We start from the raw sequence: 26,635 nt of genomic DNA, 5'->3' as shown, positions 1-26,635 counted from the left end.
CTCAAATTACCCTTTTCATCTAACAATACTCCTTGGAGAACCTTCCATATTACATATTACATATATATGTATCGTTTTCTTTTAACTCTATATAGCATTCCATTAAATGGATGTATATTTATTTAACTAGTCCCCGATTGCTGGGCATTTAGGCTGTCTGTTTGCTATTCCAAACAATGCTATCATGAACATCCTTGTACATAATACATTGTGTAGGGAATACAGAAGGCAGCATTACCTGATTCCAGTGATTTCTTTCACCTGCATAAAATTTAGTTCTTTTTTTACATCTTAGTATCATCTACTAAAGAATAGTAAGGACTTTTACAAAGGACATGAAAATCTTGGAAAATGTTAACTTTAGAAAGGAAAAAATTGAGTCTTTTTGTTAAAAAAAAAAAATCTTTTGGCTTGGCGTGGTGGCTCATGCCTATAATCCCAGCACTCTGGGAGGCCCAGGCAGGCGGATCATGAGATCAGGAGATCGAGACCATCCTGGCTAACATGGTGAAACCCTGTCTCTACTAAAAATACAAAAAATTAGCCGGGCGTGGTGGCCGGCGCCTGTAGTCCCAGCTGCTTGGGAGGCTGAGGCGGGAGAATTGCTTGAACCCAGGAGGCAGAGTTTGCAGTGAGCCAAGGTCGCGCCACTGCACTCCAGCCTGGGTGACAGAGTGAGACTCCGTCTCAAAAAACTAAATAAATAAATAAATAGATAAATAAATAAAATTTGATAGTCATTGCAAAACAACTGCTGCATTAATTTTAAAATGCATTATTCTGCCCTTTTAAAAAATGCATTATTCCACTAAAAAAAACACCCTACCAGAAGATGTATAGGAAGTAAAATATTTGAAAAGGTATCAAAATTAGTAATTAACTTCAAAAACAGTTTGTGTGTGTGTCCACTTGCTACAGATTAATTTGTATAAAATGTAGCAAATAAGAAAAAGGGGGAAAATGCCTGAAGGAAGTCAAGCCACAAAAGCAGCTGTCAAGACTGTGGATGTTAAAAGGTTGAGTCAAAGCCAAAGGCAGGAGTATTCAGCCTGGGTTCATTTCCCCCCTATTAAATCCCCAAAAGACATGAAAAACATGCTGGAATATTTCTTTTTTTAAAAAGTAGTATAGGTTGAGATAGTCTAGGTTCAAAACCAATGCTTGTGTTTATAAAATATCAGCATTCCAGGAATAGTGGTGGAAAGATACTTAACAATAAATTATAAATATTGTAAATTTAGACTTTTTCTTACATTTGCAAACACGTCATAAATTTGGGCTGTGTTTCTTTGTATAAATCCTACTTATGACTGTGCTAAAACCTTTTGGCATGAATGCAAAGAGTATTTTCATAAATAAAATTTAGTAAAATCACTGTACACTCCATTAATTCAAAAACACTTCTCTTCAACTTCAAAGGAAATTTCCTTCGTCTTTTTTTTAAAGTGTAAAGATGGTGTTTCTTTGCTGCTTTAATGTTTTGCTTCTTGTAGTTGTCATAACTACATGCTCCAAGTATGTGACCATAAGGGACAAGAAGTTAAGCAACATTTGTGCTTCCATTCAACATGTCTCAGACACTATATAGCAAAAAGCTTGTAAATCTAGCCTCTGAAGTGGCTACCACCAATAAAAATGCTCTCTATAAATACAAACCTTACAAATATATACATGGTGAGTTTCACGGCCCTACACCAGAGTTCCGCTATAATGAATGAACGAATTTTATGAAAAGATAACGTGAAAATTTTATTATCAAAGTTTTATACATTTACGTACTTGCCTTGCCCTACTTTGAGACATAATAATACTTGTTACCACTTTAGTAAGTGCCTACCATGTGGCAAGCACTCCTCATGAGTTATAATCTCATTAAAACTCATTACAACTCATAATAACTGTGAAGTAGATATTATTAGTGAGATTTTATACATGAGGAAACTGAAGCTTCGAGAAGTGATGTAATTTGCTGTAGCTAACAAAGTTTCTAAGTAGAGGAGCTGGGATTCTAATTCAGGTCTGATTTCAAAGCTTAGGCTCTTTCTATCATAAAACATTAACTTGAACAACAATTTAAAAAATCAGTTCAGTATTCTATGTACTTTATATCCAGATGCATAAAGCAGCGTATGCATTAATATACTAGGTCTCATGACAGAGATAAAAGAATAATGTTACATTTTTAATCCATCTCAACCTTTTTCTTTTACCTTTGCATTATGGAGAAGTTTAAACATGTATAAAAGTAGACAAAACAGTGTAATAAACTCCCATATATACATCATCCAGCTTCAACAAGTGTCAATTTATGGTCGATCTCATCTCATCTATACTTACACTGTCTCTTTCTCCTCTCCCATATTATTAGTCAGACATTATATATTTAAATATCATAGCACACCTCTCTCTAAAATAATGAACTCTTTTTTAAAAAATTAACCATAATACCACTGCCACACCTAAAAAATCCAGTAGTTTCCTAATAACATCAAATAAGCAGTCAGTGTTCAAATTTCTAATTCTCTCATAGATGTCATTTTTTAATAGTTTGCTTGACTCAAAATGCACAAAGTTTATGCATTCGTTGGTAAATCTCTTAAATCTCTTAATTTACAGTTAACATGGCTTTATAATTTCCTTATTCACTTAGCACTATTTGTTTTTGCCAGGCTATATTTTTATTTGTTTATTTCTTTGTGTGTTTTGGGACAAGGTCTCGCTCAGTCTCCTAGGCTGAAGTGCAGTGGCACGATCTCGGCTCACTGCAGTCTCAACCTGCCAGGCTTGAGTGATCCTCCCACCTCAGCCTCCCAAGCAGCTAGGACCACAGGCCTGTGCCACCATGCCCAGCTAATTTTGTTTTTTTGTAGACACAGGGTCTCACCATGTTGCCCAGATTGATCTCAAACTCCTGGGCTCAAGCAATCTACCTGCCCTCAGCCTCCCAAAGTGCTGGGTCTACAGGCATGAGCCACTGTGCCTGGCCTGCCAGGCTATATTATTAGGCATCGATTTACTTTGACATGAATATAGGCTTGCCAATTCAAAATGAGATTTTTAAGCTTCACAAAGTAGAATTTTTTCATAATGAAATATACTGAATAATTTTCTCAGAAACCTTTTACACCACTCATAGAGATACTCAAAGAATCTTTAAGTTGGCAAGAGATTCCACTGGCCCATGTTTACCACTACCACAAATGTAATGTGAGTGACCACAGGATAAAAAAAAAAGATATTATTCTATATAATATTCCCATGGTCTTCCCTAGATTTTTATTTAAATGTTATGTCCTTTGTTTTAGATTCTGGGCCTATGGTAGGAAATTCAATCTAATATTAATGAAGTTTTTTATAGCAAATAAATTTTGAATTATAAACGTTATACCTTATAATCAAATTTTTGATTAAAACTGTCACTAACTCATTTTATAAAAGGGGAAACTGAAGTAAAATGAAGGAAATCAGTTTGCTCAATAACTTTAAGTGATATTGCCATCAAATCTAAGGGCAAAATTAATATTGCCTTATCGATATCACCTTTTAGATATTGATTACTGAAATTATAAAAATTCCATGGCAAAAACTCCACTGGCTTTTCTTTGCAACTTTAAGTAAAAAATTAAGTAGAAAATTTTTTTGAGTAAGCAGGACATGAATTATTAAAGCAATATTATGTCTTATTGTCAAGTAAAAATAAAAAGCCTCTTTCATGTTCTCCAATTATGTTTAAGCTAATTAAAAGTGCCCTTCCATTTATATCCCCTCTACATTAAAGTAATATATTCTTTGGATCATGTTTTATTTTCCCTGTTTCCTTTTTAAAATAAATATCATTCAGGAAGTTGATGGTGGACCAATAAAAAAACCTAGGTGGAAATGTGAGAGAAAGAATTACCATTAATGTACCATTACGATAAATAGAAACTACTGGCTTTTTTTTTCCCACTATGTCCAGGTACTAAGCTAGATGCTTACACACATTACTACTAGTCTTCAACAACCTTGCAATGAGACGGTGAAAAACAGTCACGAAGAGTACGGGCTCTCGACCTCTGGAGATAATGGGCTCTAGAATCCATACAGGGTTTCTTATTGGGGTGATGAAATGTTCTGAAATTAGATAGTGGTGATGGTTGCACAACTTGTACTGTACTATACTATACTATACTATACTATACTATACTATACTATACTTATACTATACTGTACTATAGTATACTATACTATACACCACTAACTTGTACCTTTTAAATGGGTAAATTTTATGGTATGTGAATTATATATTGATAAGGCTGCCTTGTTTTTTTTTTTTTTTTGAGACAGAGTTTCGCTTGTGTTGCCCAGGCTTGAGTGCAATGACACGATCTCGGCTCACTGCAACCTCCACCTCCCAGGTTCAAGCGATTCTCCTGCCTCAGTCTCCCAAGTGGCTGGGACTACAGGCATGCACCACCACTCCCAGCTAATTTTTTGTATTTAGTAGAGACGGGGTTTCACCATATTGGTCAGGCTGGTCTCAAACTCCTGACCTCAGGTGATCCACCTGCCTGCCTCAGCCTCCCAAAGTACTGGGATTACAGGCATGAGCCACCGCACCCAGCCAAGGCTGCTATTTTAAAAATGTGTGCTACTAAAAGGATATACAATTAATGGATCTTTTATAATTAAAGACTATTTTCCTTCCAGGCACCAGACCTGGTTTAGTTCAAATATCTTGAAGAACTCAAGTGTGTATTTAGGCAGATGCAGAATTAATAAAATCCATCCCATCTTCTTCTTGTACAGAGGGTCCTGTCACAGATAAAAATGCTCAGAAAGTTTGGGGCCAGAATTTCTCTTCTTTCTCACTCCCATCCCAACACCACCCAGTTTTCCAGGGCTTTTAAGATTCTTCTGCTAGTTGTTCTCTTTCTTACATATTTCTAATCTTTTCATAATCTTAAATTGTCCTGTTGTACCTTATCTAAACCAGTTACTGCTCCTACCCATCCCACCAGCTTCTGAAGCATATAATCAGCTAAGGTCTGATCAAAAGGGCAAGGTAAAAGATACCCTCTCACTAACTCCCCCACCCCTGAAAATATCTGTGAGAAGGCATGAGACTGGGGGCTAGGGCATGAGTTTTTCTGTGTCATCTTTCCTTACATTTACTTCCAAATGCACTAAGATTTTGCCACATATATTTAATCGTTGTCAAGAAGCAAATGCAGTTTTCTGTTCTAAATAAACTATTTTCACTTGTCTCCTTGGCTGCTCTACCTCTGTCCTCTCTGCAAGAGAGAAAGGATGGGTAGCAGCTGCTTTATGTTGAAAGATGAGTGGAATGCCACTATTTCAAGAATCTGGTAAGATGTGCCCTTTGTCTTTTTTAGTCCCATATAGTCTCTTATGTTAAGCTCCAAAATTATTTTCTCTTCTCAACCTATTCCTATACCACATCTCTGACACTAACTCCTTATTTCTCCTTTAGATAATTAATTCTACCCTCACAGTTCCATTCATTTCTGCCAGTTCACAATCACGTTCTTCCCCCTGTGGATTTTGGTTAACATCTGTTAAACCCTGAACTATAGGGCCATCCCCTGAATAGTGCAATTCACATTTTGCAAAGCAAACTGCTACATTATTACATAAAATTATCCACTGCTCAATCTATGTTTTCAGCTGTAAATGCTTTAGGACAGTGAGATATATAGTAACAGCACATCGCATTATGTAAAATAGTGTAAGTGCTCCGACTTTAACTTACAAGAGTCAAGAAGCTTTGAAAATATATGATTTTTATTTCTTAAAGACGGCTTTAAAATAAAGCTTTATAAAAACTTGAAATGTTTAGTGTTTATAAAAACACTAAAAGTATGAGCCAGAAAAATAATAATTTTAATAAAACTATTATAATCACTCACAATTTTAATTTATTTAAGGTATTACTATTCACTGAGGTTGGATACAGTGAAAACATTAAGAGAATAAAAATTACTTTAAAAGTTTACAATTAGTTAAGAAAGTTACAGAGCAAACTAGTTTATAAAGCTATTTGTAAGTTTGATCTAAAACTCTGTGATTATCTGAGAAAATAAAGCCCCTCCATTTATAATAAATTAAGATAATATTCAGGTTGATGTTTCTGACATTCTCAACCAGAGTACTAAAAAGAAGGAAGGCAAATACTTTAAAAGATATCCCCTCAAACTGTTTGAATTCAGAAAAAAATATTTCAATTCTGAACCTTTTAAAAATGTGTTTTAATCTTGGCCTTTTTCTTTTTTTAATTTTGCACACAGCTGTCTGTAGTACTTTTTAGAATCATGCCAGATGCTGGGTTCATCAAGCAAAAGCAGGAAAACAATGGTTCGAAAGCAATTAGAAGCACTGAGGCTGCAGTGAGGCTCATATTAAAATGTGATAACACTGTTCTAGTGGGAATTTCAACACTGCTCCATTTCTGACATTTCTCTTCTGCCAGACAGGCAGGCTGTGTGGAAGGGCACTGTGATCGAGGAGGTAACATACTGGAATTTATTTCTGGAGCAAATGAAGGATTAGCTGAGTTGGAACCCTCCCAAGGTTTTTATTATGGACTCGGCTACCATTTTATTTGAATGCTACTGGATCCTGTTGGCACCTAACAAAGCTCAAGGAATTAAAGCATATTATAGCCTTGGTTTTATAAAATAATCTAGCAAAAATCCACTCAGAAGGAAGAAGCATAGAGCTTCTTGTTGCTAAAAAGCAGGGCAGGGGGGCGCAGCAGGGTGAAGGTTAATTAAACACTCCACTAACTTTCCTTGGAAATGGTTAATGCCACTCTGTGGAGAAGCTTGTAGAGAAGAGACAGAAATAAACAATCCCATTTACACATTTTTAGCATAAAACCATACGTGGTCAAAGAGGACTCACCTTGGGGCTGAAAATCCCAATAGTACCTGAAATACAAGGGGAAAAAAGAGGGAATAAGTCAAACTTGTATTTCTCAATTTTGGTTGGCCTACCATAGCTATAGCACCTGGTCCAAAAAGCTTGATAAAGTCTATAACCAGCCAAAGTCACTACTACTTTTGAGAAAAACAAAAGGTTATCCCTGAGATTTGAAAGAGTCTCAATGGCTTAAAAGATGCATTTAATTCACTGAAATTCCTCAGGTAATTTTGACTTTAGAGCTGGAACGGTTCTAAAAGGGAACCTAGCGGTGGCCTGGGGTTTCTCATCAAGAGCTCTACAGGCTTTCAGCAGGATAGTTCTTTGTTGTGACAATCTGGCCTGTGTATTACAGGACCATTACCATCACTGGTCCTAGGTACCAAATACCAGAGGCACTCCCCGTTGTTATAACAGTCAAACCCCACCACCAACACCAACACATCTCAAATGCCTCTGAAGCCTAATTTTTTTTTTCTCTGTTACCCAGGCTGGAGTACAGTGACACAATCATAGCTCACTGCAGCCTCGAACTCCTGGGCTTTGCCTTTTAAGCCTAAATTCTTAATTTTACAAGTGAGACATGGGCCGGGTGTGGTGTCTCACGCCTGTAATCCCGCACTTTGGGAGGCCAAAGCAGGTGGATCATGAGGTCAGGAGTTCGAGACCAGCCCGACCAACATAGTGAAACCCCGTCTCTACTAAAAATACAAAAATTAGCTGGGAATGGTGGCGTGTGCCTGTAATCCCAGCTACTCAGGAGGCTGAGGCAAGAGAATCGCTTGAACCCAGGAGGCGGAGATTGCAGTGAGCCAAGATCGCGCCATTGCACTCCAGCCTGGGTGACAGAGCGAGACTCCGTCTCAAAAAACAAAACAAAACAAACAACAACAACAACAAGTGAAACATGAATAATTGACTTAAGGTTGTCTAACGTTTTAGTGCAATTGACTTAAGGTTGTCTAACATTTTAGTGTCTGAGCCAAGAATGGGGCTGTTGCAGTTCATTGTACCATCCTATCTCCTCTATTATTTTGGGAAATAATTGGCAAAACTGACAACTCTTGAAGTCTTTTATTTATTTATTTTTTTTTCTGAGACTGAACCTTGCTCTATCACCCAAGCTGGAATGCAATGGCATGAACATCACTCACTGCAGCATTGACCTGCTGGGCTCAAGGGATCCTCCTACCTCAGCCTCCCATGTACCTGGGGCCACAGGCACACGCCACCACACCTAGATGCTTACACACAGTACTACTAATTCTCAACAACCTTGCAATGAGACAGTGAAAAACAGTTCCTTTTTTTTTTTTTTTTTTTTTGTAGTGATGGGGTCTCACTTTGCTGCCCAGGCTGGGGCTTAAGCAATCCTCCCACTTCGGCATCCCAAAGTGTTGGGACTGCAGGGATGAGCCACTGCATCTAGCAACCCTTGAAGTCTTAAACTAATAAAATAGCAGTGGTGGAAAGCATCATTTGTAAGTCACTTATTTGGAAACTAAATTGCATTTCTTTCCCCACAAAAACAATGTTATATATGATGGTTACCCAAGAAAGTCTACTGTATTTTGGGTCCCATTTCCTCCTGCGTTCACAGGAAATTTACATTATTCTTTATCAATTTTTCTCTTGTCTGTATTCAACCTCTTCCTCTCAGTTTGGCCCTTTCCATCAGCATTTATGCTCATATAAAAATAAAGCAAATCCTCCCTCACCCCTTCACATCCCTCCACCTGCTGTCCTGTTTCCCGTCATGTCACAGTGACATTTTCAGAAGCACTGTCTACACTTGGCTCATTTTATTCCCTCACTGCCCACTCACTCAACAACCTCCAGTCAGGCTCAGAGCCATTGCACATTAACTCTTGCTATAGACATAATAACCTTCATGCCACCAAATATAACGGATGCTTTTCTATCCTCATTTTGACCTCTCAGGAGTGTATATGTGCGTCGGAGCTTTTTTTTTTTTTTTTTTTTTTTTTAGCCTAGGGAGGGAGTCCACAGTTTTTTATAGAATTCTTTTGCAGGGGTGCCCAAGGGAGAGAATACAGTCATGGGTTCTTAGTTTCTGTTTCTGGTGGGCCACTAAAGCCCCTTCCTCATCCCTCTTTTCCATTTATCACTAGAGGTAGAAACCAAAAATCATGGCTTCACCCTGCTAAAAGCCTACAGCAAAAACAAAAGAAAAACAACAAAATAAGGCAGGTTGGACAAGCTTGCAGTTTAAAGGGTCCACAAACCCCCAAAAAAGATGCAGAAAAGGTGATAGGTGATAATGGTGTGTCTTCTAGTACATACATTACTAAAATTAGGCTTAGCTTCTTCAGGGAAGAGTATCAGCCCAGTGAGTATATTGGCTATTTCTTTAGTGTGTGACAAATTTTCAGAAAATAAAGACAGAAGAGGTCAGTGGAGAGTAAGTATGTTGCCATAATTCACAGTTTAATTTGGGGAACATTATTAGACGTAAGAAAGTGGAGAAGAAACCTGACAATTTGTCCTTCCTTGTTCCTTTCCTTTTCCAGAACAGTTTCTGGGCTAGCAACCAGGTGAAGAGAAATGTAAGATACTTGGGTTAGAGGGTGAGGAAATTCCAGGACAGCTTTGACATCTGCAGTAGCAAAGCAGACAGGAAGGGGCAGAGGACAGGGTGGGAAGTGGAAAGCTTCAAAACCTGGGAAGAAGGAGTGTCCATATAAATGCAGGGGCATATGTAAGCTGAAACTGGCTGAAACTTAAATACGTTGTGAATAATAGTATGATGGGTCAATCTCCACCTAGCAGACAGTGCACCTGTACCTGGCCACCACGAATAATTTTCCATAAAACTCCTTTCTGTGAAACATAGCTAATCAAGCAAATCATCAAATGGCTGAGCAATTTTCCATCTGCTCTTGCTATTTTCCATCTTCTCTTGAGGCACTTCCCTAACCCCCAATTCCCATCATTTCCCAACTTCTAATTTAATATAAATAGAAATTAGGGTTCGAGTATGTGCATACATGTATGTGCACATGTGTACGTACACTCTCTGTCTTCTTTCCAAAATATTGATGATGGCAATAGCAGGAACTGTGCTGTTGCTCTCATTTATTGGCCCAGAAAAAACCCTAGTTATGCAGTGGCAGTTAAAAGATGCTCTACGTAAATTGTTAAATAGGCAAAGTACGCTATTGATGATCTCAGCCACTTCTGTGCCTCCCTGTCCCATGATGCCCACTCCAACTAACACACATTTTCAGTCCTTTTCTCTACCTACTTTAAAGTGCCCTGGCTTCCTGGTTTCTCTTGTCAGTCAAGAAGAAATACGATCTTATAAGTCATATATACTAAGAGTATTGCTTCTGCCAATAGTAGTTATATCTTAAGAACTCAACAGTATCAAATAAAGTAGTAGGTCCATCTAGTTGATGTTAAATAGCAGAACCTGCTTTATTCCTGGTAATACTGTAATTAAGTATTTCTGTCAAACTTTCAATTATAAGATGAATAAGTTCTGAGGATCTAATGTACAGCATGGTGACTATAGTTAATAATACTCTATTACATACTTGAAATTTGGTAAGAGAGTAGATTTTAAGCATTCTCACCCAAAAAAAGGTAACCATGTAAGCCATGTAAGGTGATGAATGTATTAATTAGTATGACTATGGTAATCCTTTCACCGTGTATATGTGTGTGTATGTGTATATATATATAATCATACTGTACATAAATATATTCCACTGCATTTGTCAATTTAAAAAAATCTGAGGTCAGGTGTGGTGGCTCACACCTGTAATCCCAGCACTTTGGGAGGCCAAGGCAGGAGGATTGCCCAAGCCCAGGAGTTCAAGACCAGCTTGGGAAACATGGCAAAACTCAATCTCTACAAAAGGTACAAAAATTAGCCGGGCGTGGTGGCACGTGCTAGTCCTAGCTACTCTGGAGGCTGAGGTGGGAGGATCTCTTGAACCCAGAAGGTTGAGGTTGCAGTTAGCTGTGATCACGCCACTGGACTCCAGCTTGGGTAACAGAATGAGATCTTGTCTCAAAAAAAAAAAAAAAAAGAGAAAATTCTGACAATAAAAATTATATGTAGAACTTGATGTGGAAAAGTATGAAGTGGAATGTTAGCTCCCTTCTTTTTCAGAAGGTATCTTGCTATCCTACCTTTTCTCCCTGTCTTCTTTCTCTAAATATTATTTATGGATTAACCCTATAGGGAGTTTGTTTTTTAAAAAAGCCACACCTCTATTCCAAAGCTCACAAAGAACACTTCTAAAAGGAAAGCCCAAAAGGTGAGCAATTGCATCCCTCACTGGAGGGCACCACAGATTAGTCTCTGCTGGACACCTTTAAGATCTTGGTCTTGTCTTGTTAAAGATATCCCATGGGTGGCCTTCATCATGTTCTCTAGAAATGTAATTCCACAATAGAGAATTTTATGCTCTTCAGGAGGGATTTAATAAAATCCTGCCAACATCTTCCAATTCTTACCCTTTTTCTGAAAGCAATTCTCTGTTAGCCAGAGAGTCCAACAAGTCTGAAACTAGAAATTTTAAACCAAAATACAAAGACCACAATAGAAGTATACAGAAGAAAAAGCATATAAATGCACATATACAGAGTTGTGTTTATCCTAAAAGCCTCTGAGAATTTCATATCAGGCCTGTGCAGATAGATAACAAACACTTCTTTAATCTTCTCTTTGAAGCTTCAGCTTCAATAGGAAAGGGAAGCTATCACTCCTCTGCAATATACATACTCAATGTCATCAGGACCATGCAAATGATATTTGGAACTGAAAAATGATGAGTACAGAATGAGCAGAGAGAGAATGTTGCAACCATATTGATGATGATCATTTTCACATTCAGTAAAAATAAACCCATCTTCACTTGTGCCTCCAAAAGTGAACATGGAAGAATAAAATTTCACAATATTTTCTCTATGCTACTTAACAGTCTTAAAATTTTAGTATTAAATTGTAGAGTATGCTATTTGTGTTTTCAAATTAAAGATGTTTTGGCCAGGCACGGTGGCTTGCGCCTGTAATCCCAGCACTTTTGGAGGTTATAAAAGTTCGAGACCAACCTGACCAACATGGTGAAACCCTGTCTCTACTAAAAATACAAAAAAATTAGCTGGGCATGGTGGCGCATGCCTGCAATCTCAGCTATTTGGGAGTCTGAGGCAGCAGGATCACTTGAACTCAGGAGGCGGAGGTTGCAGTGAGCCGAGATCGTGCCATGCACTCCAGCCTTGGCAACAGAGAGAGACTCCGTCTCAAAATAAATAAACAAACAAACAATAAAGATGTTTTAACTGAACTTTAGGTCAGATGCAGTGGCTCACACCTGTAATCCAAGCACTTTGAGAGGCCAAGGTGGGTATATTGCTTGAGCCCAGGAGTTTGACTCCAGCCTAGACAACATGGCAAAACCCTGTCTCTACAAAAAGTACAAAGATTAGCTGGATGTGGTGGTGTGCACCTGTAGTCCCAGTTGCTGAGGAGGCTGAGGTGGGAGGATTGCATGAGCCTGGGAGGTTGAGGCTACTGTGAGCCATGATTGCACCACTGCACTCCAGCCTGGGCAACAGAGTGAGACCCTGTCTCAAAAAAAAAAAGTAAAAAATAAAAAATGAACTTTAGTTTGGGGAAAGGTACAAATAAACTGAACCCACAGTATTGAGGGAATCTTGATCAGCAGCAGTCACTGTAGTAGTAATAATAGTAGTGCTAATAACAATGCTAAGATTTATTGAACATTTTGTTGAATGTTACTCTAAGCACTTTTCTTACATTAACCCATTTCCTCACACTCTTAACCCTATTATTATGCCCATTTTCTAAATAAGAAAACTGAGGCATCAAGGATCAAATAACTTACCCATCATTACAAAGCTTTTAAGTGGAGTGTACAAGTTTCCACCACCAACAATCAGTTTCAGAACAGGACCTCTAATAAGAAACTAAGGAGGAAAGTCTTGAAAATATAATCTAACAATTAAAACAATCATCAAAATTAACTGAGTCTTTCTCTAAAGATATTTTACTATTCTAAAATAATTCAGTGACTCAGTCAACCAATTCAATATTTATTGAATGTCTTCTATGACAAGCCCTTTGCCCAGGTACTATGGATGAAATGATGACTATAATAGATATGATTCATCTAAAGATATATTTCAGTATCTTTCATACTGCAAACACACAGTTCTAGGTTGCCACCCCAAATTCACAGAGTCTATAAAGAACTTAATTGGACAAGCAAAAAACAATGCCATTAAAAAGTTTGCAAAAGGCATGAACAGACACTTCTTAAGAGAAGACACACAAGTGGCCAACGAATATTTTAAAATGCTCAACATTACTAATCATCAGAGAAATGCAAATCAAAACCATCTCACACCAATCAGAATGGCTATCATTATTATTATATTTTTTTGAAACAGGGTCTTGCCCTGTTACCTATGCTGGAGTGCTGTGGTGTGATCATGGCTTACTGCAGCCTCAACCTCCCGGGCTGAAGCAATCATCCCCACCTCAGCCTCCCAGTAGCTGGGAGCAGCACGTGCCACCACACCTGGCTAATTATTGTATTCTTTGTAGAGACAAGGTTTCTCAATGTTGCCCTAGGCTGGTCTCAAACTCCTGAGCTCAAGCCCACCTCAACACCCAAAGTGCTGGGGTTACAAGTGTGAGCCACCACACCTACCCAGAATGGTTATTATTAAAAAGTCAAAAAACAACAGGGGCTGGTGAGGCTGTGGATAAAAAGGAACACTTATACATTGTTGGTGGGAATGTAAATTAGTTTAGCTGCTGTGGAAAGCAGTTTGGAGATTTATCAAAGAACTTAAAACAGAACTACCATTTAACCCAACAATCCCATTACTGGGTATATATCCAAAAGAAAATAAATCATTCTACCAAAAAGACATATGCATTTGTAGGTTCATCACAGCACTATTCACAATAGCAAAGACACAGAATCAACCTAGGTGTCCATCAACAGTGGATTAGATTTTTTTAAATGTGGCATATATACACCATGGGCTACGATGCAGCCATAATAAACAATGAAATCATGTCCTTTTCAACAAGATGGATGCAGCTGGAGGCCATTATCCTAAGCAAATTAATGCAGAAACAGAAAACCAAATACTGCATGTTCTCACTTATAAGTGGGAGCTGAACATTAGGTACTTACGAACATAAAGGTGTGAGCAATAGACACTAGGGACTAATAGAGGTGGGGAAAGAGAAAGAGGGGTAGGAGTTGAAAAATTATTGGGTACTATGCTCACTATTTGGGTGATGGGATCATTTGTATCCCAAGCTTCAGCATCACACTATATACCCTGTAACAAACCTGCACGTGTACCCCCTGAGTCTAAAATAAAAGTGGAAATTGTAAAAAATAAATAAACAATTCACAGAAAACATTATCAGGTTTCTGCTGAAAATAGGGCTACTGAATCTAAATCAACAGATTGCAAGGCAGAGATATCAGATTCTTCGCCATGGGGCTAACCAATGAACACAGTTATTGAGATTAAAGTACTCAGAGCTTTATTCCCTCAGTCAGCTAATTAGATAGATCCTGATGAAAGAAGTCAGACAAACAACTGTAGCTATCCTCACATGATTAGAAATACTGGTCAGTTGTGGTGGCTCACACCTGTAATCCCAGCACTTTGGGAGGCCAAGGCAGGTAGATTGCTTGGACCCAGGAGTTCGAGACCAGCCATGGGTAACATGGTGAAACCTCGTCGCTACAAAAAAAAAAAAAAAAAATATCTGGGCATGGTGGTGCATGCCTGTAGTCCCAGCTACTTGGGAGGCTGAAGTGGGAGGATCCCTTGAGCCTGTGAGGTTGAGGCAGCAGTGAGCCATGATCACAGCACTGCACTCCAGCCTGGGTGACACAGCAAGACCCTGTCCCAAAAAAAAATAAAAAATAAAAAATAAGAAAAGAAAAAAGAAAAAGAAAAAAAGAAAGGAAAAATCTATTTCCCAATTATAATAAAATGATTAACATTTATTAGCACTTATATGTTAGGCATTATGCTAGATATACACATATACATATACATATACATCATATATTTTTTTTGAGACAGAGTCTCACTCTGTCACCCAGGCTGTAGTGCAGTGGTGCAATCTCCGCTCACTGCAACCTCTGTCTCCTGGGTTCAAGTGATTCTTGTACCTCGGCCTCCTGAGTAGCTGGGATTACAAGTTTGTGCCACCATATCCAGTTAATTTTTTATCTTTTTAGTAGAGATGGGGTTTTCCCATGTTGGCAAAGTTGGTCTTGAGCTCCTTGCCTCAAGTGATTTACCCACCTCAGCCTCCCAAAGTGCTGGGATTACAGGCATAAGCCACCACATCTGGCCCTGTGCTAGGTATATGTTTTACATGTATTATTTTATTTATTTATTCATTTTTGAGATGGAGTTTTGCTCTTGTTGCCCAGGCTGGAGTGTAATGGTGCAGTCTTGGCTCACCGCAACCTCTGCCTCCTAGGTTCAAGTGATTCTCCTGCCTCAGCCTCCCAAGTAGCTGGGATTACAGGCATGTGCCACCACCCCTGGCTAATTTTGTATTTTTAGTAGAGAGGGTTTTCTCCATGTTGGTCAGGCTGGTCTTGAACTCCCAACCTCAGGTGATCCACCTGCCTTGGCCTCCCAAAGTGCTGAGATTACAGGCATGAGCCACCATGCCCGGCACATGTATTATTTTATTTAATCTTCATAAAAACCCTAGGAGGTCAGTACTATTTTTTTAAGACAAGGTTGCATTCTGTCACACAGGCTGGAATGCAGTGGTGCAATCATAGCTTATTGTAAACTTGAACTCCTGGGCTCAAGCAATCTTCCTGCCTCAGCCTCCCAAGTAGCTGGGACTATAGGTGTGCACCACCACACCTGGCTAATTTCCTTTATTTTTCATTTTAGTAGATACAAATTCTCACTATGTTGCCCACGCTGGTCTCGAACTTCTGGCCTCAAGTGATCCTCCTGCTTTGGCCTCCCCAAAGCACTGGGATTACAGGCATGAGCCACTATGCCCAGCCCAGGACTACTATTATCCCCATTTTACAGATGAGGAAACTCAAACTCAGGAAGGTCAAACAACTTGGCCAAGATCACGTAGCTACTAAGTGGCAGAACCACGATTTGTATCCAGGTTGTATTAGTCCATTTTCACACTGCTATAAAGATACTACCTGAGACTGGATAATTTATAAATAAAAGAGGTTTAACTGACTTACAGTTCCACATGGCTGCAGAGGCCTCAGGAAACTTACAACCATGGTGGAAGGTGAAAGGGAAGCAAACACCTTCTTCACAGGGTGGCAGGAAAGAGAGAGCATGAGAGAAGTGGGAAGTGCTAGACACTTATCAAACAACCAGATCTTGTGAGAACTCACTCACTATCATGAGAGCAGCAAGGGGCAAATCTGCTCCCACGATCTAATCACCTCCCACCAGGTCCTTCCCTTGACATGTGGGGGTTATAATTCAAGATGAGATTTGGGTGAGGACACAGAGCCAAACCATATTACAGGTCTACTTGGTTCTAGAGCCCAAGCTCTTAAATTCCATATTAACTGCTTTCCTATTGGCTACAATATAAAAAAAATCTGGTACTTAAGAGAAGATACAATTGCTTTGTTAGATAGCCTATGGGCATGAATCAACCCTAATATGAATATTAGGGTGTGGTTAGAAAGAGGTCTTTAACCTGAAGTCCATAGTTTGGGCTTCAGAGGATTTCCTAAACTCTCTAAAATTGTGGGTGAAATTAATATTTGTTTTCTTTTCTCTTGGAGAAGAGTCTATAGACTTCATTAGTGTCAATAACTCACCCCCGCCCTGCACTCACCAAAAATGATATGACCCACTGAATTAGGTGAATAGAGTTGTAATGGCATTATAAAACTAGCTATCCAGGACAGCCATCTGTGATGTTATAAATCTAGAACATCTAGATGAATTTTTTTTTGCAACTGAAGTATTAAAAGTGTTATTTTACCTGTGACTTATGGAAATTTAAAACACATCATATACTCTCTGCCTTGGTAAACCCCTGCTGAACAAAATCAAATCTCTTCTTAATGACTTAAGGACATCCAAATTTGAACTTCTCTTTTTTGTTGTTTTTGAGACAGGGTCTTGCTCTACCGCCCACGCTGGAGCGTAGTGGCACAATCTCAGCTCACTGCAACCTCTGCCTCCCAGTCTCAAGCTATCGTTCCACCTTAGCCTCTTGAGTATCTGGGACTACAGGCACACTCCACCATGCCTGGCTAATTTTTGTATTTTTTGTACAGACAGGGTTTCACCATGTTGCCCAGACTGGTCTTGAACTCCTGGACTCAAGCAATCTGCCTGCCTTGGCCTCCCAAAGTGCTGAGATTACAGATGTGAGCTACTGCATTCAGCTTGAACTTCCTTTTTGTACTAAAACAGCAATGCCTTCTGAATGCATAGGCTGTCTGCAATACTCAGTGTCCAAAGACTTCTATCTCCCTCTTGACCATCTCTGTTCTCTGATAATGGCTGTCTCCAAACAGACTGCAAAGGCTAACACTGAAGAGTTATCCTGCATTGAAAATGGAATCTTAGGATTCAGATGGACACCTAGTTGAGCATGGATTCCATGCAAGTTTATAAGGCTAGGAAAACCCCTTGCAACTGACCTTGAGCAGTCAGCCACATGGTAGAAGTTTATTTATGCCCAAGGAAATGGCTTTGCTGAGCAATGCTAAGAGTCTGTACACTAAATATTTCCTATAATTTCTTTTCTCACTTGGAAAGATTCATATTGTTTCCAAATTATCTTCTGAAAGTGTCCCATCTACTACCTTGCAGAAGGTATGGACTAGTGGCAAAGAGTAACATGACCAGTGACACCCAACAACAGAAATGGGAAAAGAGCACCATCTGGTGGAAGGCATTCAAGGCCTGGGACCCAGGGGTCCAGGTACCAGACTTAGAAACAATTGGGTAGCAAAAGGAAGGTCCTTGGTGGGAGAGCTGGTGATCCTTCTAGTCCCAGTTCCTTAATCTCACCAAAAGTACAAGACCTAATGCCTACCTACAAGGAGCTTACAATCTAGTCCAAAATATGAGCTCTTTGTATATAATGAGATGACAATCTAATATGGTAAATACTATTGTAACAACAGACAATAGGCATATAACTCAATTATGTAATAGAAGAACATATCACAAGAAGGTCCTGGGTTCTTTTGGGGGATGTAATATTTCTGTGGTCTTGAGTCTATATTTACAAGCCCATCTAGGTAGATAATACAATGTTCATCTACTTACTAAAATACAATGGTCACAATCAAACTTTTATTAAATAATAAACAACATTATCTGAGATTGACAGTATAACTCATCACCTGCTCCCTCAACACAATTTTTAAGTCCATTCCTGGACAGCAAAAAAGAAATTAAATCTTGAAAAGAAATTAAAGTACTATTTACCACTAGAGTCTCCTATAACACTTTTGCTACATGGAGTCATTGCTATGGTCAATGAAACACCCACTATGGGTATAAACATTAAGAAACCTAAGAACTCTTTTTGATCAGTGAGTGATTAAGCTTTCTGATTGCAACACGGGAAACCCACATTCTAACATTCCTTCCCCTACTTTCTAGCATGAGGACTGTTTTTTCACTAGCAAATCTCACTAGTATGTCTACACAATCCCCATACTTCCTGCATGTAATAGGCAACAAACTATAATTCGATGAACTAATAAAGGAAAAATGCTAGCCAAATACATTATGGCAAAATAAAAGCACTAAACAACAGGTCAGAGTTAGAGGGTTTTTTTCTGTAAATAAAAAGGAGTCATTGAAAGGTCTGTTTGTTTGTTTATTTGTCTTTAAGGATAAAGAATGATGTCCACATCAAATCCAGCAGAGATGTGTAGCATGGATGGGAGGCAGAAAAGTGGGGAGATAGTTTAGGAAGCTACTTGAGAGCAAGAGAAGAGACAAGAGATTAGATAACAGACTTAGAGACTGGCTGGGAGGAGAGCATCAACAGGAAAGTCAGAGACGCCTTTCTGTTCCAAACTTGTGTTTTGGAGAAAACAAGGTACTGCTTATGTACAAATAACTCCAGCTGATTACTGTATTCTAAACTGTTGTCTCTTTGGCCCTTGCTCTGTCATTTTTGTCGCTGTTGACGCTTAAAAACTTAATTTTGTTTTATTTTTTGCTTGCTTCAGGTTAACAGCTACTCTTCGACCACTGAGACGCCATTATCTTATTAGTGAATAACTGATAGCTGAGTGACTGTGTGACTGTGGCCCATATACTCACTGAATTTTACAGCTGGAAGGACACTTAAAATCATTTAATCTAGGCTTCACTTTACAGATGAGAACAATGAAGCATGGGGAGGTTGTCTGATTGCACCATAGGAGTTTAAAAGTCCACACTGTGGGGCCACCACAGTTTATCTTGTGCAGAATCAGGGGCAAGTTCAAAAATGTGATATTCATTTAAAAATGAGACAATTTCTACAAAAACATTTAAAACCTCCTTGGGAAAAACTCAGCTGTCATGCCTTTGATATTTTCCTTGTTATGAACATGGACATATTATTCACTTGAAGGCAAATGTTATGTAAAAAATTTTTAAGATGGATTAGTTATTAGAGTTCATCTAGGCAAGGTGGATATCTCAGCATTAACATGCCAACACAGTCTCTGTATCTCAAGTTATGAATACTGCATTTGTTCTCTCAATAGTAGAGATGAATAAATTTCCACTATTTGCCAGACACTCTGTGAGGGACTAAGAGCACAGAAAACCCAACTGTGGACCAGTTTGGCCGAAATAATCAAATTGTGTAGAAGTGATGTAATTGGCCCAGAACATGCAAATGGTAAAAACTGGGACCAGAAGAACCCATGTCTGACTAATGCCAGAATGTGTCTTACTGCCTGCAGATAAGAGTTGCTAAGGGAGGATTCGGGATCAGAGAGAAGCCTGGCAGGGGAGAGGAGGGTCACAGAGAGGCCAGGCCCAAGATGTAGAGGGAGGTCAAGCAGAGGGGCCAGGTCCAGAAGAAGAGAAGGTGGCAAAGGACCAGCCTAGCACCCCAAAGCAGTTATGTTGAGTAAGGGATAGGGTAGGATACTGAGTAGGTTCCAACCTGAGAGCCTCTCTTTTCTCTTGTGAAGTAGGCTGAGACGTCATGGAAAGAGTGAGAAGCAATATGATGAGGTAAAGACTGACAAGGGTTTGGGGAGGAAAAAAAATCAAGGAAAAAGATTGCTGATGTGGAGCATGTGAAATAACTACCAGTTATCACTAAGGGTTCGGCTGAGGTTGAAGACTAAGCTTTACTGCAGTGCAGCCAGGATGGAGACTCATGCCTATAATTCCAGCACTTTGGGAGGCCAAGGTGGGCAGATCACTTGAGTCCAGGAATTTCAGACCAGTCTGGGCAACATTGTGAGACCCCGTCTGTACAAAAAATAAAAAAAAAAAAAGCCATGTGTAGTGGCTTGTACCTGTGGTCCCAGCTATCTGAGAGGTTGAGGTGGGAGGACTGCTTTAGCCCAGGAGGTTGAGGCTGCAGTGAACCATGACTGCACCACTACACTCCAGCATGGGTGACAGAGCAAGGCCCCGTCTCAAAAAAAAAAAAAATTAAATAAAAAGGTTTACTATGGTGCAATCCAATTGTGCAATTTTTCTCCAGAACTGAATAGCTTCCCAGATATACAAGCAGAGAAGTTGGACAGTTGAACTGATGATCCAAGATTAGGATTTTTCTAGGCTTGTGGGATGAAAAGACAAGAGAATCAGAGAAGACTGGAGGACTAGAGGGATACGTCATAGAGCTCAGGCTGACCAGAGAAGAAACCAATTGCCAAAGACTTCACTATAGCGCCTGCATATATTAAATACTTTAGTCCATTAAAACATTCAAAAGCAGGAGATACCATTACTCTTCTCTTTCAGGAGTAGAACTGTCCTTTGTCCCATAGGTCCCAAAACTTTCCTACCCCTGTGTTCCCTATTTCAATGGATGATTTACTACCCACCCAGCTGAAACTTGGGAATCATCCCTATACCTCTTTTTCTATTACTATGTATATCCCATCAGTCAGCAAGACCTGTAGATTCTACTCCCTTAATACCCTTTTAATCAATCTCCTCTCCATCTCTGCAGACACTGAGTTCATCTGAGCTCTCAAAAGGCCTCACCCACATCCATGTAACCACATCGCAAATGGTCCACTGCCCTCATCCTCCTCCCTTTGACCTACTCTCCTCAGTGCTGATGGAAAAGGGAATGGAATGAGCATGAAGAGCAAAGTCTTTGCAGACAGGTCTGGGTTGAAGTCCCAGCTCCTCCATCTTCTAGCTGAGACTTTTGCTGCAGCCTTAGTTTCCTCGTCTTTAAAACAGAAATAATAACCACATCTGCCTCATTTGGTTCTTGGGAGGACTAACAGAGGTAATGCACGTAAAGAACCTGGTAAACCTCCAATAAATGTCAGCTGTTAGTCATTAGCACCTTCATTATCTTAATGACCTAAAAGGCAAGCCTGGTCCTATCATTCTCCTCCTTGAAATCCTTCCATGGCTAGGCCGGGCGCGGTGGCTCAAGCCTGTAATACCAACACTTTGGGAGGCCGAGGCAGGCAGATCACATGGTCAGGAGATCAAGACCATCCTGGCTAACACAGTGAAACCCCGTCTCTACTAAAAATACAAAAAAAAAAAAAATCAGCCAGGTGTGGTGGCGGGTGCCTGTAGTCCCAGCTGCTCGGGAGGCTGAGGCAAGAGAATGGCATGAACCTGGAAGGTGGAGCTTGCAGTGAGCCGAGATCGCGCCACTGCACTCTAGCCTGGGCGACAGAGCAAGACTCCGTCTCAAAAAAAAAAAAAAAAAGAAATCCTTCCATGGCTCACCTCAGCTCTCAGGTCCTCCCCGGCTCCCGCTCACACTCCTGCCCACTTGTTCAAGCACCCTCTGTCAGCAAACCTTTCCTTTCATGCCTCCTTCTTCTCCTGGCGGACCCTCCATGATCCTTTGAGGCTCAGCTAACTGTCCTATGTTAGGGTTCCCACAGCACATCTGTGCATGCCTCTCAGTAGCACCTATAATACTGTATTAGCATCTTCTTGTCTCTCTGTCACTGAGCCCTCAAGGGGCAGTGGCATAGAGCTTGTGCTCAATAAATGTTTGCCAAATCAGCGAATGGAGGTAAGAAGCAGCAAGGGCTGTCTGAGTTGGGTATGAGACTCATTCAGTATAAGAGAGCATTTCAGGGAGGGGTTGGGACAAGCTTAGAGAGGCAGGCAGAGGGCAAGTCACTTTCAGGCAATGCTATGAAGTATGGATTTTATTCCAAAAAAGATGGGGCTGGGGTGCCTTAATTTTCCTTTAAATCACTCACACAAAGTCAAGAGGGGAAAAAAGAAAGAAAATCAAAGTAAGGGATGAAAGAGAAGAGAGACAAAAATAAGAAAGCTTTGTTAAATTGAAACCTTCATCCAAATGAAGAATTTTTTCCCCCAAAGCCTGGCTTCAAAGACAAACCACAAAATGACCAGTAAAAATATACTTCAAAAGACACGACTGAATACACATTGCGGTGGCAAGAATCCAATATATAAATACAATCAATTTGTTTCCTCATTAGAAGCTTTCATGAAGAAAATGATTTAATACAAATGCTAAAGCTACTGACATAGATTAATTGAAAAATAACAACAGATTCCTAATTAAAGATATAACATTATTTCACTCATTCACACTACACCAAAATCTGAATCTATAAATAACAGAATTTAGAAAGCCTGTTTCTACTGGTAACCACTCTAAGAACTACAATGAATTACTGACATTTTCATAAAATGCCTATCCTTATGTGTACACTTTCTTCTATTTAAGAACTGAGATGTATACAGAAATCCAGAAATCATTTTAAAATTATTTCATACTTTTCCTAAATTTGAATCATCTTACTTAATCCAGATTATTGCTTTTGCCCTCAAGTTGACTTTTTTCCCTAATTGTAAAGATTCTATACTAAAGTATCTTTTTTTTTTTTTTTTTTTTGAGACAGTCTTACTCTGTTGCCCAGGCTGGAGTGCAGTGGCATAATCTCGGTTCACTGCAACCTCTGCCTCCCGGGTTCAAGCAATTCTCCTGCCTCGGCCTCCTGAGTAGCTGGGATTACAGGTGCCCGCCACCATACACGGCTAATTCTTTTGTATTTTTAGTAGAGATGGAGTTTCACCACATTGGCCAGGCTGGTCTTGAACACCTGACCTTGTGATCTGCCCGCCTTGGCCTCCCAAAGTGCTGGGATTACAGGCATGAGCCACTGTGCCCAGCCTAAAGTATCATTCTTACCCATTTATTACTTTGTCATAATTAAACCCTTACATAAAGTACTCAATTATCCAAGTCATAAAAAAATGGAATGGACTTTGATCTAAAAGCTAATGACTATGTGACTAGCTCTGCGGCTATATCAGTACAGGTCAGGGGTCCTCAGAGGTTCGATTACAATCAACCAGTCAATCCCAGGCTTTACCTGGGTCATCTTGGGACCAGGGCTTTCAGATCTGTCCCACTTTAAGGGATTCTCCGGCATCGGAAACATCTTGAGATGTTGCCAGTTCACAAGGAAGCACAGAGCAGCATATGAACATATCCTCATCTCCTCACCCCAGGAGCTAATCAGGCTGAAATGTTGTCAGCTACTGACAGGTCTTAAGCCCTGCTGGTAAGATTTTCCCTTCATTGTTAAAATTCAGTTGAGAACCAAAATAGTCACTTACCTCAAAAACAAAAAACAAAAACAGGGTCTTCTGATAAAGATTTGTACACACTTTCCTGATCTTAAGAATCCGTTGGACCTCTTATTGAAGCACAAATTCTCAGGGTCCACCCCAGACCTAGTGAATTAGCATCTCCAGGGTAGGGGCCTAGAAATCTATATATTTTAACAAAATCCCCAGGTTTTTGTTAAAAAACCTGATGATGGGGCAATTTTGGAAAATACGATAAAGGAAACAGATATTTACCAGTGGTTGCCCATTAAGGAAATTCTAGACAGGAGGCTCTCAATTCAAGTATTGACTGTATTCTAAAAGTTCATTTCCAGTTGTTTGGACCTTGGAATACATTTTCCTAATGAAACAAAGTTGAAAGTTGTCAGGGCCAGCTTTGAAAATCTATTAAATCTTGTTAACAGATCTGAAAAATTGTGAATACAGTCTTTAATTTTCAGACCAATCATATTTCGAAAGTTGAAGCATATATCCATAGAACATATTTTCCCATTGACATAACATTCTGAAAAGTGGTTAGGGCACCAAATTGTATGCATTCCCTATTTACAGTGCTTTGTATACAAATTATACCCAATGATACTGAAAAATAAAATAAAGTATGGCAAAGGAGATTTGTCTTCCTTCTCCGGGTAAAGGGAACATAGGCAACATTTGACATTCTTATGCTCTTGCTTTGCAACCATTTTCTCCCTTCCAGTGGCCTCAGCCCTTGTGCCAAAGACCCAAATGTTATCCACTACTAAAGCATCCCTCCTCAGCTTACCTATCCGTGCCTCATGCTTTACTCTTCCAAACTACCTATCTGTCCTCCTCAAACCCAGTCAAAACTCTTATTTCCAAGAGTTGGTTCCATTTTGTCTTTTCAGCCATACCTCCCGTTACTCTCTTTTACCTAATCAACAGAATCACCCTTTGGTTCCCAAAAATGCATAAACTTTATCACCTCTGTGTCTTAGCACATGGTATTTCTGCATGCAATGTATCTTACCAAAAACCTATCCCATTTACCCCATGGCCAAGTCATGATGCCAACTCATCCATGAAGGCTTCTCAAGCCCACCAGAAGGGATTTCCTTCTCTGGGCTTTTACAGTACTATGTATGTGCAGTGTTTTGTATGCCAATTATACCTCAACAAAACTGGATAATAAAATAAAATATGGCCCCTTCTAAAGCCTTGCCACAATATATCTTGAATTATAGTTATTTGTGCATGGTTTTTTATCTTTCCCATGGGGTTATAAATTTCTTGGGAATATTTGTTGGCTATCCACTATGTGACATGTTTGTGTTAGGCACTTTTATGTACACAACAACAACCCTACAAGGTAAGTGTATTGTATAATGATTTGGTTTATTCTGCTCAAAAGTACGTTATAGAAGGACTGGGACCTATGTTGTGTTCACCACAAAAATGCTTTGCACATAGTATATGCTCAATACACATTTGTAGAAACTATGAGTGAATGAATGAAGTGGCATTATTCACTTTTTATGACAAGGTTGAGCCTCAATAAGAGTGCTTTCCCAATAGTCATACTAGCTGGGTTCAAATTCCAATTCTAGAACCTAATAGCTATGTAACCTTGAGCAAGTTGATTACCTTTCTGAACCTCAGTTTTCTCATCTGCTATATAGTGATTATAACAGTATCAACCTCACATACCTGTTGTAAGGAAAGCCCTTGACACTGAGCCTGGCACATGGTATGTGTGTGATGAATGCTAGCTGTGACTATTATTCTTAAAAAAAAAAAAAATCCACATGGGGGAGGGGGGAGGGATAGCATTAGGAGATATACCTAATGTAAATGACGAGTTAAGGGTGCAGCACACCAACATGGCACACATATACATATGTAACAAACCTGTACGTTGTACACATGTACCCTAGAACTTAAAGTATAATAAAAAAGAACCCACATAAATGGGAACCACTCAGACTGTGTTCTCTCCTCCTTACTCTCCCAGAGGAAGAGAAGAATGATTGTCAATGGCAAATGGCAGGTGCAGCGAAGCAACACCAAGAGCCAGCTTCATGCCCCGGAGAGAACACTACATCTCCTCCTCATGGTTTCTGGTGCTCCACATGTCCAGAGAAACTTCTCTAGCAACAAACTATAGAAATGATCCCTGAAAGTATAGTCTTTATGACTGTTATTCTTAAACTGCAGAGATAACGAATCTCTAAAGTCCTCATTCTTTCTGAGAAAAGGCATCCTCTGTTACTTCTATAACCCTCAGTATACCTAGCACTGTGCATTGCCTGTAATAGTGGTTCAAAAATCCACTTCACTGAATGTCGTCAGTGAAGCCATCTTAACCAAAAGTTGGAAGGAAACCATTGAACAGGTCTAGTGCACATGACTGAACAACCAAAAGTATCTTCACCCTCCAGGTGAATTTGTATTTTAAAAGAGGATGTTGAACCCAAATGAATCTCTAAGGGGTGAAACTGCAGGCATGTAATAAATTGAAAACAAACCTTCAAACCTTCTACAGCAGCTTATCTGGGGGTAGTGGGCTCCAGGCTGGTCTATGGAGGAGCTAAGATGAGTCTAGCTGCTCATTGGCCCAAGAACTGCTTGAAAAACAAGAATATGTCTTATCTGACACTGTCTTGATCACCTGGCATAGTGCCTGACATAAACAAATAGCCAATACATATTTGTTAAGTAAATTATCTGCTTCCGGTCTATAATCCTCACCCTGCTTTTAGTTGATTCCATTTCTCTTTATTACCAACATAAAAATCAATCATGGTGACTAATGTTTTGAGAAGGAGGAAGTGAATGGTTTACTCAAGCACCCTCACTTTGGAAAAGTAGTCTGACAAATACAAATGTTTTACTAAATAGTCACACA

At 39.5% G+C, this 26,635-nt stretch overlaps 1 protein-coding gene and 1 non-coding gene across 7 annotated transcripts in view; both read right to left on the bottom strand.

The window, feature by feature from the left end:
- The window catches only part of SKAP1 (src kinase associated phosphoprotein 1), a 311,067-nt gene that overhangs the window by 230,621 nt on the left and 53,811 nt on the right, over positions 1 to 26,635 (bottom strand). For 4 of the 6 annotated variants that reach the window (XM_058446039.1, XM_058446040.1, XM_032163348.2 and 1 more), the window contains exon 3: positions 6,904 to 6,929. In XM_058446039.1, coding sequence (XP_058302022.1) covers positions 6,904 to 6,929 — 26 coding nt within the window. Of the gene's footprint in view, positions 1 to 4,004; positions 4,093 to 6,903; positions 6,930 to 24,003; positions 24,060 to 26,635 lie in introns of those variants that run through there. The other 2 variants (XM_058446042.1, XM_058446043.1) reach the window with 2 other exon arrangements.
- LOC116476094 (small nucleolar RNA U3) lies at positions 25,704 to 25,919 on the bottom strand. The gene has a single exon (XR_004250150.1). It is a non-coding gene; the product is annotated as a small nucleolar RNA U3 (small nucleolar RNA).

The sequence above is a fragment of the Hylobates moloch genome, unplaced genomic scaffold (assembly GCF_009828535.3).
Source record: "Hylobates moloch isolate HMO894 unplaced genomic scaffold, HMol_V3 SCAFFOLD_10, whole genome shotgun sequence".
NCBI lineage: Eukaryota > Metazoa > Chordata > Mammalia > Primates > Hylobatidae > Hylobates > Hylobates moloch.
This window is presented reverse-complemented; position numbering and strand designations above follow the sequence as displayed.